This window comes from Mobula birostris, chromosome 29 (assembly GCF_030028105.1).
Source record: "Mobula birostris isolate sMobBir1 chromosome 29, sMobBir1.hap1, whole genome shotgun sequence".
NCBI classification, from domain to species: domain Eukaryota; kingdom Metazoa; phylum Chordata; class Chondrichthyes; order Myliobatiformes; family Myliobatidae; genus Mobula; species Mobula birostris.
The window spans coordinates 27,675,579-27,691,041 of NC_092398.1; the positions used below are offsets into that span (position 1 = coordinate 27,675,579).

General features: G+C 45.3%; 1 protein-coding gene across 10 annotated transcripts in view; it reads right to left on the reverse strand.

Moving 5' to 3' along the window:
* huwe1 (HECT, UBA and WWE domain containing E3 ubiquitin protein ligase 1) overlaps positions 1–15,463 on the reverse strand; it is a 279,725-nt gene that overhangs the window by 56,650 nt on the left and 207,612 nt on the right. For 9 of the 10 annotated variants that reach the window (XM_072246462.1, XM_072246465.1, XM_072246460.1 and 6 more), the window contains 4 exons: positions 14,705–14,812; positions 8,500–8,802; positions 1,742–1,985; positions 259–377 (listed from right to left, as the gene is read on the reverse strand). In XM_072246462.1, the coding sequence (XP_072102563.1) occupies positions 259–377; positions 1,742–1,985; positions 8,500–8,802; positions 14,705–14,812 (774 nt within the window). The remainder of the gene's footprint in view (positions 1–258; positions 378–1,741; positions 1,986–8,499; positions 8,803–14,704; positions 14,813–15,463) is intronic. The other variant, XM_072246466.1, reaches the window with a different exon arrangement.

The window sequence follows — 15,463 nt, forward strand, 5'->3', positions numbered from 1 at the left end:
GCTAAGTGTACTTGTCGGCACGACAATAAACTTGACTCTGACAGAACTGTACACAACACACATGTGGTTTAACGTTTTGTCCAAGTGCAACTGAATTGAAATCCACAGAAAACACACTCTTCTGCAGAGAAAGCCATCATACCCAGTCCCAGGGAGAAACCTGGCCAATAAAGAGTAACTGTGAAGCCGATCTCGAGACTCAAGTGTCAAAGTGTCCAGGATGTTACGAGGTAGCAGTTATAACAACATGCTGCATACCTGCAAGAGGATCCTCATCGCTGTTAGAGGAAGGTGGCACATCGGAGGGCGCAGTCACCCCAGTGCCTGGCCCGTTGTCTCTGGCTGGCAAGGTCACGGAGGTGACGGAGGATGACACACTGTCGGGGGTGGGGGGAGAAACAAGAATAGAGACAGAATGGAGAGGTCAGCTTTGGTCTGCAGATGTCCTTGAAGGTTCACCACTGACAACAGATGCTGAATGATAATGGGATATCCCAGTTTGGCTAGTTGGATTTTTTAAAAAAAAGAATATACACTCAGTGGCCACTTTATTAGCTACAGGAGTAAAACCACCTGTGGTTGAATGCTGATGTAGTCCATCCTCTTCAAGTTTCAAGATGTCAAGGTGTCTTCTGCACACCACTCTTGTAACATGTGATTATTTGAATTACTGTTGCCTCCTACAACCTTGAACCAATCTGGCCATTCTCCTCTAAACTCTCTCATTAACAAGGTGTTTTCCCCCACAGAACTGCCACTAACTAGATATTTTGTTTTTCATATCATTCTCTGTGAACTCTAGAGACTGTTGGCATGAAAATCAGCAGTTTCTGAGATACTCAAACCACCCCATCTGGCACCAATCATTCTATGGTCAAAGTCACTTAGATCACATTTCTTTCCCATTCTGATGTTTGGTCTGAACAAGAACTGAACCTCCTGACCAATGCTTTCAGCACTGAGTTGCTGCCACATGATTGGCGAATTAGATATTTGCATTAAAAAGCAGGGGTACAGATGTACCTAATAAAGTGGCCACTGTATACACATTGGCATTTCACAACATTAGAAGTGCAGACTCATAAGAAAACCCATGGACCTCTTACTTAATGGTTGCAAACAGTTGGGGAAACAAATCAGGAAATGACTTCCCAAGGCAATGCACTGCAAAAGGATGGTCTGCATGACAGGCTTAACTCCCAGGAGACTGGGCCTGGGCAAGGAAGCTGCTCTGGATGATTGAGATTGTCCTTGGACCTGACTTGGATGAACAAACTACCCAAGAAATTGGGATCTGTCCTTGGATGAGGGGACTACATGGAGATTAGTTACTATCCTTGAATGAAGCCTGGATGAGAGGCTACCACTGTAGATTAGGGGCCGTCTTTGGATCAGGCTAGGACTGAGAGGCCATGCGGAGATGAGGCACATGATGAGTAGGCTCCCTGTGGACTGGCTACTTTCCATGAACCTGGCTTGAAGAAGGCAGCTGCGCAGGGCAATCGAGTATTGCCCCTGGATGGGGAAGATGTCCTTAGACCTGGATTCCATGAGTAAGCTAACAGTGGAGACTGGGGACTATCTTTGGATGCCGCTTGGATTGATGGGCTACCTTGGAGATTGGGACACTGCTTGGTCCTGGTTTGGATGAGGATGCTACTAAGGGAGATCAAGCACTGTCCATGGCAGTGGTAATACCCTCAACACGGCACCACAGAAAAACTAACAGGTGTGTGCTCACCTCAGTTCTCCAGTGGCAGCTGGTTCCACTTGGGCTTGTGCTGTGGCCGCCGACTCAGAGGGCGGCCGCCTCTCCTCGGCAGTTGTCCTGCCCTGCTCTCCGGCCCCAGGGCCAAGGCCTTCCCCTGCCGCTTCCTCCAAGATACCGGACACCGGGCTGCTAGTGTCCATTGGCGAGCCCTCCAGCTGACTGCCCACCGTTACCAGGGCATCTGAGCTCTCTGCCCTCTCGGGAGACTGGGAGGCTGGTGTGAAAGAGAATCAGACTGATTATCATCGACATCGAGATAGATAGAACACTACAGCACAGTACAGGCCCTTCAGCTCACAATGTTGTGCTGACCTTTTAACCTACTCTCAGACCAAGCTAACCCTTCCCTCCCACAGCCCTCCATTTTTCTATCTTTTTAATATGTTGTTTTGTAGCAGCAGTGTGCCTGACAAAAAAACAAGTTACAAAAAAAACATGAAAATAAAAAATAAACAGTAAATAGTGAGGAAGTGTTCATTGTTCATTCACAAATCTGATGGCGGAGAGGAAGAAGCTGTTTCTGAAACAGAGAATGGATCTTCTCCCCAACAGTAGTAACAAGAAGGAGGTATGTCCTGGATGCTGAAGCTCCTGAATGGTGGATGTTACCTTCTTGAGGCATCAATAGCGGGAGGCCGGTGCCCATAACGGAGCTGGATGAGCTTACAATTCTCTGGAAACTTTTTCCAATCTTGCGCAGTGGCTCTTCCTTACTAGTCAGGATACTCTCCACAGTACGTCTTGTGAAATTTGCTTAGTCTTTGGTGATATATCAAGAAGACAGGATTCATCTTGCATCATCCACAGAAGCAAGAGCTATCCGCCCTTCACTACGATTGTGGCTGTCCCATCCCAATCATACGACTGTCTTGCACCCAAGTATCCTGACAACACGAAATTGGTAAAACAGATAGTGCAGAGGTTGATTCCGGAGATGAGGGGATTAAGCTGAGGAGAGATCAAGCTACCTGGAAGTCAGAAGAATGAGAGGGGTTTCTGGTAACATAGCGGCATGTTCAAATGCAGCGGCCTCTATGGGGCCAACCAAATGCGCGTCCGTCTTTTTTATGAATGCAAGACAATGCTGGATATTAAGTCCAAATACTGCAGGTCCTCCTCATCTGCTGACAGAGGAGCTAGACTTGCTGCGGACCATGTTACTGCCTGTCACAGAAAGGCATCGGAGTCGGTGAGCAGTCCAACAGCAAGTAATTGTCTTGGACGTTTCTCTTGCAATCGCAAGACCCTGTTGACATTGGTAATGGGTAAAATACTGCAAGTCCGTTCCCCTTGTTTATTGGCTGCACATCCTCAGCTGTAGTGGACTTGCCTGTTGCAGCAGTCCAGGATAGGAGATGCCTGAGGCGGTGTAGTGCTGTGTCCATGCACAGGTGGGGTTGGTCCCTCCTGCTGGTACTGCCCTCAGTGTTCACTTGGTGGAAGACAAACTGGATTGCGCGTGTGCGTGCGCACATGCATGGGTTCATCTGTGAACTGCATGTTCTTGCTGATAACACCCATGCACAATCAATTTACAGGACATGCCAGTCAGGGCCTTGGGGCAATGTATTTTTATGTGTGACTGCTATCTCATATGTGCTGTATGTACGTTATGCTGGGTATGACTATTGGTACTGTGTTTTGCATCTTGGTCCTGGGGGAAATGTTGTTTGGCTGTATTCACATACGGTTGAATGATAATTAAATTTGATCTTGGATCTTATAGAAACAAAATTATGAAAGGTAGTCTCTACTGGTGAGTGAGACTAGAGCCAGGGGACAGTACCTCAAGATATGAGGGAATAGACTTAGGATGGAGGTGTAGAAAAACTGCTGTTCCCAAAGAGTAGTGAATCTGTGAAATTCTCTGCCCAGGGTTGTTGTAGAGGATACCTCATTAAATATATTTAAGACATAGATAGATTTTTGCAATCCAGAGGTATTAAGGGTTCTGGGGAATAGGTGGAGCTGAGTCCATGGCCAGATGGGGCATGATCTTATTGAATGGCAGAGCAGAGTCAACAGGCTGCTATACTCTGTCTGATCCAACAACCCTCAATCTCACCAACCTCTCAAGTATTTATCAATCATCACCCCCCCCCCACCCACTTTAAATGCTTCTGATAATTCAGCCTCCATACACCTCTTTGGGTAGGAGGGTTCCAGAGATTCATCACCTTCTGCTAGAAGAAATTTTAACGCACCTCACCCTTTTGATGACTGCCCCTTACCTTTAAGCTATACCCCTCATCTGAGACACTCCAATTACTGGAAATGTATCAATGTTGTACTGCATCAGATAGATTGTGAGAATATGGCAAGTGCACATGCAGCTGATTGACTGTGGGGCAAATTGACTGGGCCTCCTACTGGGGGACACTCTGTTTTGGTGTGGACACGTCTACAGATTGGTAGTCCCAGTTCATGACTCCCCCACTAAGTTGCCCAGTGTGTAAATGACTAAGGATCAGTAAAATCATTCAAATCTACAGCTCCACTGTCAGTCTTGCTTCGAGCATATGTAACAAACATTTCCCGTGTCCCTTCAGGATCTTGTACGTTTCAAAAAGGGGCAGGAGGGAGAACGTACACAGTTAACAGCACTAATATACAGAGGGATCTTGGGCTCCAGGTCCACAGTTCATTGATAGTGGCTGATTGGGTAGTAAATGGACAGCGATACAGCACAGTATGGGCACTTTGACCCACAATGTTGTGCTGATCATTTAACTTACTCCATGCTGTATGGCATGCTTGCCTTCATTAGTTGGGGACTGAGTCAGGAGTCAGGAACTCACGTTGCATCATGTTTAAGCAGCATGTGGAGAACTACACGTCCTGTACAACGTATTCACTTTCCCTGGAAGTTTTCATGTTTTATTGTTTTACAACCTTGAATCACAGTGGATTTAATTTGACTTTTTTTGACACTGATCAACAGAAAAGCCTCTTTCATGTCAAAGTGAAAATGGATCTCTACGTATGGTCTAAATTTATGACCATTATTAAACACAAAATAATTGATTGCCTAAGTATTCACCCCCTTTAAATATGAGACACCAAATCATCACTGGTGCAGCCAAGTGGTTTTAGAAGTCACATAATTAGTTAAATGGAGATCACCATATGCAGTCAAGGTGTTTCAATTGATTGTAGTAAAAATACACCTGTATCTGGAAGGTCCATCTGCAGGTGAGTCAGTACCCTGGCCAAAACTACACCATGCAGACAAAAGAACACTCCATGCAACTCCGCAAAAAGATTATTGAAAAGCACAAGTCAGGAGATGGACACAAGTTCGAAGTCACTGATGATTCTTTTAAGTATGGTTAAGTCAATCATCAAGAAATGGAAAGAATATGGCATAGCTGTAAATCTGCCTAGAGTAGGTCGTCCTCAAAAACTGAGTGACCGCGCAAGAAAGGGACTACTGAGGCAGGCCACCAAGAGACCTATGACAACTCTGGATTAGTTACAAGCTTCAGTGGCTGAGATGGGAGAGTGGCAAAGAGAAAGCCAAAGTTGAAAAAAGCTCACATGAAATCTCCTAGAGTTTGCTAGAAGGCATGTGGAAGACTGAAGTCAGCTGGTAGAAGGTTTATGGTCTGATGAAACCAAAATAGAGCGTTTTGGCTATCAGACTAAATGCTATGTTTAACACTACACCACACATCATCAAAAACACCATCCCTACCATGAAACATGGCGGTGATTGCATCATGATGTGGGGATGCTTCACTGTAGCAGGCCCTGGAAGGCTTGTGAAGGTAGAGGGCAAAATGAATGCAAGCAAAATACAGGGAAATCCTGGAGGAAAACTTCATGCTGTCTGCAGTACAATTGTGACCTGAGAGAAGATTTGTTTTCCAGCAAGACAATGACCCCAAGCATAAAGCAAAAGCTACACACGAATGGCTTAAAAAGAACAAAGTTAATGTCATGGAGTGACCAAGTCAGAGTCTAGACCTCAATCCAATTGAGAATTTGTGGCTGGACTTGAAAAGGGCTGTTCATTCATGACTCCCATGCAATCTGACAGAGCTTGAGCAGTTTTGTGAAGAAGAATGGGGAAAAATTGCGGTGTCCAGATATACAAAGATGATAGAAACCTATTCACATAGACTCAAGGATGTAATTGCTGCCAAAGGTGCATCTAAATACTGACTCGAAGGGGGTGAATTTTATATTTATGATTAATTTAGATCACTTTGTAGATATCTGTTTTCACGTTGACATGAAACAGGCTTTTCTGTTGATCAGTGTCCAAAAAAAAAAGCCAAATTAAATCTACTGTGATTCAATGTTGTAAAACAATAAAATGTGAATACTTCCAAGGAGGTGAATACTTTTTACAGGCACTCCATGTGTAGCTCTGGTCAAAACATTAACAGGGGATGTGCAGGCTTTGGAGAGGGTGCAGAACAGCTTCATCACTGGATTACAGAGTATTAGCTACAATGAGAGGATGTGCAAATGCTGAGGTCGTTTCCTCTGACACACTGGAGGCTGGGTGGGTGGGGGGGCAGTCCTGAATGAAAAGTATGAAATCATGAGAGACAAGAGATAAGGTATACCATCAGAATCTTCTTCCCAAGACAGAAATGTAGAAATGCCAAACACAAGAGGACATGGAAGATTGGGGGGGAAGGGGAAGGAGAAACTTAAAAGGAGGCTTTCACTATAAGTTTTTTTTTCTTTTTCTCTTACACAAGAGTGGCGGATGTTTGGAATGGACTGCCAGGTTAATGGTGGAAGCAGACATAATTGTGGCATTTAAGAGGCTATACACAATAAAGTGTCCACTGAGTGTGTGTGTGTGTGTTTATGGTTTTTTTGATGCTGTTGCCCATCTACTTCAAGGTTTGAGTGTTGTGCATTTGAGGTGCTCTTCTGCACACCACTGTTGTAATGTGTGGTTATTTGAGTTAGTGTTGCCTTCCTGTCAGCTTGAATCTCTCATTAACAAGGCATTTTTACCAAAAGAACTCCAACTCACTGGATGTTATCTTTTTGTTTCTCACACCATTCTCTCTAAACTCCAGAGGTTGCTGTGCATGAAAATCCCAGGAGATCAGCAGTTTTGAGATACTCAAACCACCCCATCTGGTACCAACAATCATTCCATGGTCAAAGCCAGTTAGATCATATTTCTTCCCCATTCTGATGCTTGATTTAAACAACAACTGAACCTCTTGACCATGTTTTTATGCACTTCCACTGGCAGCTTGCCCAACACTTTCACCACCCTCTGAGTGAAGAAGCACCCTCTAACGTTCCCTTTAAATATTTCACCTTTCACGCTGAACGGAAGACCTCCAGTTCTAGTCAAACTCACTGAAAAAGCCTACGTTTACCCTATCTACACCCTTCAAATTTTGTATATCTCTACCAAATCTCTCCTCCTCCTCCTTTGCTCCAAGGAATAAAGTCCTAACCTATTCAGCCCTTCCCTATAAACTCAGGCTCTCGAGTCCCAGAAACATCCTTGTAAATTTTCTCTGCACAAGGAACACACACTAGCTTCTTTACTTTCTTAGGTGATTAAGGTTTAGTTTGTCACCAAACACTCTAACCAACTTCTACACATATTGAGCTCCTCACTGGTCTGGTTTGGCAATTTGAAAGTGCAGGAACGCAAGAAGCTGCAAGATATTATTGGACTCAGCACAATATATCACGGGCACATCCTTCCCACCATCAGGAGTGTCTACAGGAGGCGCTGCCTCAAGAAAGCAGCATCCATAACTAAAGGTCCATGCCACCTCCTCACAACTCCCATCGGGTTCAAGAACAGCTATTTCCCTTCAACCATTTGGGTCTTGAACCATCCGGCACAATTCTAATAACCGCCTTAGTAAAGCAACACTGTCCGCTTTGCACCAAAATGTATCTGTGTCTAATTGCGCTTTCTTGCATAATTTGTGTATGTATAATTTATGTTTAAAGGTTTTCCTTGTGAATGCTGTGTGCCTGTGATGCTGCTGCAAGCTTTTCATTGCACCTAGTGCATGTGACCATAAACTTGACTTCGACTTTAAATTTGAAAGCCCGGATGGGCTAAGGTAGTGGAACCAGAACTGCAGGCACTTCTGACACAACACCCAGTAGAGTCTGAGAGCACTACACAGAAACGGGCCCCTTTGGCCCATCTCGTCTGTGCAAACTGTAATTCTGCCAAGTGCCATCGATCCACACCTGGACCATAGCCCTCCCAACCCCTCCAGTTCTAGTACTTCTCCACAAATCCCTTAACTGTTGAAATTGAATCTGCGTCCACCACCTCCGCTGGCAGCTCTTTCCATGCACGCACCACCCTCTGAGTAAAGACAATCTGGTTCCCTTTAAATATTTCACCTTTCAGCCTTAACCCACGGCCTCTAGTTTGTCTCAAACAACTCCAGTGGAAAAAGCTGGCTTGCATTTACCCTCAGATTCTTTATTCACATGCACATCCTTGCGTTTACCCTGTCTATACCCTTCGTAATTTTGTAAACCTCTAGCAAATCTCCCTTCAATTACCCTGTCTATACCCCTTGTAACTTTGCACCCCTCTATCAAATCTACCCTTATTCTGCTGTGCTCCAGAGAACAAGGCCCTACCCTATTTAACCTTTCCCTAGAACTCAGGTCAACCCCCTTATAAATTAACATGAAGAACATAGTGAAGGAGCTAATGACTACAGGGAATTGGATCTGGGTGAGGTCTGCAGGCTGTGAGCTGGTCTCACCTGTGGTTGGCGCTGGCGACATTTCCATCTGTAGGGCCTCGGCCTCTCCACTTGGTCTCTCCGGCCCGGCTTCTGCCGGCTCCACGGGCATCAGGGACTGTGCCGTCACCTCCTCGGTGGGCTCTAGCTGCAGCGGTGCTGATGGAGGCTCGCCAGGCTGGAGAGGGGGCTGAGCCGCCTCCAGCGCACCCAGAGCCTGCGCCTCGTCAGCGGGTGCACCCTCCATTGAGGCGGTAGAGGGAAGGAAGCTCTCCAGGCGAGGGGTATCCAACCCAGTGGAACCAACGGTGGGCTGCTCCGCATCTGGGAGAAGGCAACCAGTCATTTCTTGGGCAAGAGCCGCAATCAGGAGGCATGAAAGAACAGGACCACGATGGGTTGGGATATCCGGCGATCCTTTTACTTGAGGGGGCAGGGATAAGCACCTGAAATAACCCCCAAGCTCACCACAATAAGGCATAGGGGCAGAATTAGCACATATGGCCATTTGAGTCTGCTTGGCCATTCCATTACGGCTGATTTATTATCTCTCTCAATCCCAGTCTTCTGCCTTCTCCCCAAGAATCAAAAATCTATTGATCTTCACTTTAAATATACCCAATGGCCTCCACAGCCTGTGGTGATGAATTCCACAGATTCACCATCCTCCCAGATTTCCTCATGGGGAACTTGCACCACACCATCCGACTCCGGGCCCTTCAGAATGAAGCTCTGTCCTGGCCACTGGGAATGCTATTTTCTCACTTACCGCTCATTCCTAACTGTCTAATCAACTGGGCTGACTTCTAGTGCCACACACAGCCCAAACTGAGCAGAGGGAGCAGATTTCTGGTCACCCCATTACTGGAACAACACCTATGCTTTGGAGAGGATGCAGAATTTCACCAGAACTCTGCCTGGATTAGAGGACATGGGTGATAAGAAGAGTGGACAAACTTGGGTTGTTTTCTCCAGAGCAGCAGAGGCTGAGGGGAGATCTGATAGAAGTTTATAAGATTACGTGAAGCATCGATAGAGTAGACGGACAGCATCTTTTTCCCAGGGTTGAAATGTCTAATAGAAGGCGGCATGCATTTAAGGTGAGAAGGGGGAAATTCAAAGGAGATGTGAGGGACAAGTTGTATTTTTATCCCCTCACAGAGAGTGGTGAGTGCCTGGATCACTCTGCCTGGGTGGTGGTTGAGGCAGATACATTAGGGGACTTTTCAGAGATGGTTAGATATGCACATGAATAAGGGAAATGTACTCACTGGAATTTTTTAAAAAAATGCGGGGGGGGGGGGGGGGATCTCATTGAAGCCTATCAAATATCGGAAGGCCTTGACGTGGAGAGAATGTTTCCTATGACCAGAGAACAGCCTTGGAATAAAACGGACGTCCATTTAGAATGAAGATGAGGAGAAATTTGGCCACAGAGCGGCGAAACTGTGGAATTCAATACCACAAGTGGCTGTGGAGGTCAGGTTATTGGGTATAGTTAAGGCAGAGGTTGATAGATTTTGATTAGTTAGGGCATGAAGGGGAAGGGGAAAGGATAAGGGGAGAAGGCAGGAGATTGGGTTTGAGAAGAAAATGGATCAACCATGAAGAAGTGACAAAGCAGACTCAAAAGTCCAAACAACCTAATTCTATTCCTATATTATATGGTCTTAAGGAAATGGAAGGGCATGAACATTGTGTAGGCAAAAGGGATTCATTAGATTGCTCTTTGATTTGCCTGTTCCGGTGCTGTGCTGTACTGTATTGTTCTATGTTCTTCCTGGAAGCCAGATCATTCGTGAACCAGATGGGATTCTGCAACATCTGAACACGAAGCCTAAATTCTAGACTGATTTCACCAAGTTTAATAGATTGGGTGAACCAAATTGGTAAAGGTGCTGAGGAAGAGGATTTCTTGGAATGTATGCGGGATGGTTTTTTGAACCAACATGTCAAGAAACCAACTAGAGAGCAGGCTATTCTGGACTGGGTTTTGAGCAATGAGGAAGGGTTAATTAGCGATCTTGTCGTGAGAGGCCCCTTGGGTAAGAGTGACCATAATATGGTGGAATTCTTCATTAAGATGGAGAGTGACATAGTTAATTCAGAAACAAAGGTTCTGAACTTAAAGAGGGGTAACTTTGAAGGTATGAGACGTGAATTAGCTAAAATAGACTGGCAAATGACACTTAAAGGATTGACGGTGGATATGTAATGGCAAGCATTTAAAGGTTGCATGGATGAACTACAACAATTGTTCATCCCAGTTTGGCAAAAGAATAAATCAAGGAAGGTAGTGCACCCGTGGCTGACAAGAGAAATTAGGGATAGTATCAATTCCAAAGAAGCAGCATACAAATTAGCCAGAAAAAGTGGCTCACCTGAGGACTGGGAGAAATTCAGAGTTCAGCAGAGGAGGACAAAGGGCTTAATTAGGAAGGGGAAAAAAGATTATGAGAGAAAACTGGCAGGGAACATAAAAACTGACTGTAAAAGCTTTTATAGATATGTAAAAAGGAAAAGACTGGTAAAGACAAATGTAGGTCCCCTACAGACAGAAACAGGTGAATTGATTATGGGGAGCAAGGACATGGCAGACCAACTGAATAATTACTTTGGTTCTGTCTTCACTAAGGAGGACATAAATAATCTTCCAGAAATAGTAGGGGACAGAGGGTCCAGTGAGATGGAGGAACTGAGCGAAATGTATGTTAGTAGGGAAGTGGTGTTAGGTAAATTGAAGGGATTGAAGGTAGATAAATCTCCAGGGCCAGATGGTTTGCATCCCAGAGTACTTAAGGAAGTAGCCCAAGAAATAGTGGATGCATTAGTGATGATTTTTCAAAACTCATTAGATTCTGGACTAGTTCCTGAGGATTGGAGGGTGGCTAATGTAACCCCACTTTTTAAAAAAGGAGGGAGAGAGAAACCGGGGAATTATAGACCGGTTAGCCTAACGTCGGTGGTGGGGAAACTGCTGGAGTCAGTTATCAAAGATGTGATAACAGCACATTTGGAAAGCGGTGAAATCATCGGACAAAGTCAGCATGGATTTGTGAAAGGAAAATCATGTCTGACGAATCTCATAGAATTTTTTGAGGATGTAACTAGTAGAGTGGATAGGGGAGAACCATTGGATGTGGTATATTTGGATTTTCAAAAGGCTTTTGACAAGGTCCCACACAGGAGATTAGTGTGCAAACTTAAAGCACACGGTATTGGGGGTAAGGTATTGATGTGGATAGAGAATTGGTTGGCAGACAGGAAGCAAAGAGTGGGAATAAACGGGACCTTTTCAGAATGGCAGGTGGTGACTAGTGGGATACCGCAAGGCTCAGTGCTGGGACCCCAGTTGTTTACAATATATATTAATGACTTGGATGAGGGAATTAAATGCAGCATCTCCAAGTTTGCGGGTGACACGAAGCTGGGTGGCAGTGTTAGCTGTGAGGAGGATGCTAAGAGGATGCAGAGTGACTTGGATAGGTTGGGTGAGTGGGCAAATTCATGGCAGATGCAATTTAATGTGGATAAATGTGAAGTTATCCACTTTGGTGGCAAAAATAGGAAAACAGATTATTATCTGAATGGTGGCCGATTAGGAAAAGGGGAGGTGCAACGAGACCTGGGTGTCATTATACAGCAGTCATTGAAAGTGGGCATGCAGGTACAGCAGGCAGTGAAAAAGGCGAATGGTATGCTGGCATTTATAGCAAGAGGATTCGAGTACAGGAGCAGGGAAGTACTACTGCAGTTGTACAAGGCCTTGGTGAGACCACACCTGGAGTATTGTGTGCAGTTTTGGTCCCCTAATCTGAGGAAAGACATCCTTGCCATAGAGGGAGTACAAAGAAGGTTCACCAGATTGATTCCTGGGATGGCAGGACTTTCACATGAAGAAAGACTGGATGAACTGGGCTTGTACTCGTTGGAATTTAGAAGATTGAAGGGGGATCTGATTGAAACGTATAAGATCTTAAAGGGATTGGACAGGCTAGGTGCAGGAAGATTGTTCCCGATGTTGGGGAAGTCCAGAATGAGGGGTCACAGTTTGAGGATAAAGGGGAAGCCTTTTAGGACCGAGTTTAGGAAAAACTTCTTCACACAGAGAGTGGTGAATCTGTAGAATTCTCTGCCACAGGAAACAGTTGAGGCCAGTTCATTGGCTATATTTAAGAGGGAGTTAGATATGGCCTTTGTGGCTACGGGGATCAGGGGGTATGGCGGGAAGGCTGGGGCAGGGTTCTGACCTGGATGATCAGCCATGATCATAATAAATGGCGATGCAGGCTGGAAGGGCCGAATGGCCTACTCCTGCACCTATTTTCTATGTATGTTTCTATGTAATAGAATTCAGAAGAATAAGCAGGAGATCTCACTGAAACCTGTTGAATGTTGAAAGGCATCAACAGAGTGGATGTTTTCTATGCTGAGGAAGCCCAAGGACACAGCCGTGATACACTAGTCTGAGCCTCGGCCTGTACTCTAGGGGCAGACGTAGCACATACAGTTCTGGCCATTCTACAGCAGAGGTTCCCAACCTGAACTCTATGGACCTTTTGCTTAATGGTATTGGTGCATAAAAAAGGTTTGGAATTCCTGCTCTGCATGGAGGAAGGTGGCGGTAGCAACTGAGATTCATCGAGACACTGCCTGGATTGGAGTGCTTTACTTTAAAGGAGAGGTTGGATTGACTGCGTTTTATTCTTCTTGGTGACCTTACGCAGGGGTGGTGAACCCATGGCATGTGTAAAATTTGTCGGCACATGACATGCATTGCTGCCCCTCAGTTCTTTACGCCCCACCCACCAAAAAAAGGTACCTTTATCATTATCTTTTCTGTTGAAAGAAGCTGTGAATGATGTTTTACAACCCGAGAGCAGTGAGAAGTTTTCACCGGAAACGTCTCAGGCCTGTTTGGCACAAGCCAGAGAGTCGAGAGATCACATGATGTTGGATGATATGTTTTTAAATACTTGCAGTATTTGGATAGCAAATGGTTCTGATAATTATGTCGATTATATGTTTAATCACGATGGTTATAAGTATTTAGAAATTGTTAGTTTTCAATTCCTTTAAAAAGATTATTAATAATTTTTGTACAGGTTTACTAAAATGCCCCAGTAATTTCAATCTGCCTTTGTTATACTTTTATTAATAGCAAAATAATGAATACACATAATTAAGTAATAGAATTCATCCTGTTTCCTGAAGAAACAGCCCATAATTATTTTTGCTAACTTATTAATCAATAATAATCTCTGCTGAGAATTACCATGGCGTGACAGAATTTCTTCTTCAAAGAAATTTATTGCCAATTTGTGCACAGGCTCTCAAAAAGGTTCACTACTACTGCGTGGAGGCTGGTGAGGATGTAGATAGTTGGTCTTTGTCCCGCGGGGAGGGGCGTCTCCAGTTGGGGGATACAGTTTGGTGGGGGGGGGGGGGGAGGACGGGGTGGGGGGAGGAGAAATTTAAAGGAGATTTGATGGACAAGATTTTCCACATAAAGGATTGTGAATATCAGGAACAAGCTGTCAGATGCAATAGCGGAGGGAAATAAAATTACCGTCTCTACATGGCCTGTACTCAGTCCGTATGACGGGAGTATAATGAATACATCCAGACCATTTCTCCCTCAGGTTGGGTGACAGCAGGATGACAGGGGATCCAAACCTTTACTTAATGCCATGGACTCCTACCATTAACCAGGAGGCATGTAGACTGCAGGTTGGGAAACCTGGATGTAGGTGAAAGGTGGCAAATTCAAAGGGAAACGGGGGGGGGAAAAACAATTTCAGAGGATGGAATGAGCTACCAGCAGAAACAATGGATGCAAGCTGCATTGTAACATTTAAGAGAAGTCTGGGAAGGTCCATGGATGAGACAGTTTCAGGGATATGGCCAGGATGCAGGTAGATCAGGTCAACATGGACCAATTGGGCAAAAGTATCTGTTTTTGTCCTGTAATATTCTGTGACATTTGATGCCATACTTGAATAAAAAAATATATGTGGGCAAACAGATTAGTGTAAATAGACATGGACGAGTTGGGCCAAAGCGCCTGTTTAGTTGGTGTATAGCTTGATAAGGTCTGCATAGAGGCCCTGTGCTATCAAACTCTACTGGGAGAACTGGCAGGGAGTAAATTGAGTCCCATTTAACTCCGTTGCACAGATTCTGCACCCTGGCAGAGGAGAGACAGGTACCTCAGAGGTGCACTCACCTGCTAACTGGCCGTGGGTCCTCATGGCCTCCAGTGCGGCTTCCGCGATCGAGGCAGCGATGTTGCTGATGGCTTCGTTCGTGGCTGACAAAGCGCTGGAGCACATGCCTGGGCGGATGGAAGAGAGACAGGCTCAGAAGTCGTTACAAGGCAACAGGCAGCAGGCGAGGGCCAATCGGAATAATGAAACATGCAAGAGCTTGGCCATTCAGAGAATAGAAAGGTTGGTGCTGAATGGTCACGTATAATGAGGAACACTGACAGTTGACAGATAAGATCTCTGCTTCTGAGCTGTGTTCAGCAATTAAAATCCATCAACCCATTCATCACTGTTGTTCTGAGTGAGCCTCAAGATTTACTCTGTGCTGTACTCTGTTGTGTTTTTCATTAACCTGCATTTGGAACTTGATCCCGCCACTAATACATACTCTTTCTGCATTGGGCCCATAGGATGGGGCTGCGTAGAGGGAGCTCTGCGCCTGACCCCAGGAGTGTGTGATGGGACTGAGTAGCGGGAGCTTCACTCTGCGCCTGACTCCAGGAGTGTGTGATGGGATAGTGTGGAGGGAGTTTCACTCTATGTATGACCCCAGGAGTGTGTGATGGGATTATGTGGAGGGAGCTTCACTCTGTCTGGCCCTGGGAATGTATGATGGGATGACGTGGAGGGAGCTTCACCCTGTGTCTGCCCCTGAAATGTGTGATTGGGACAGTGTTGAGGGAGCTTCACTCTGTCCAACTCCAACTGCAGATCCTTAG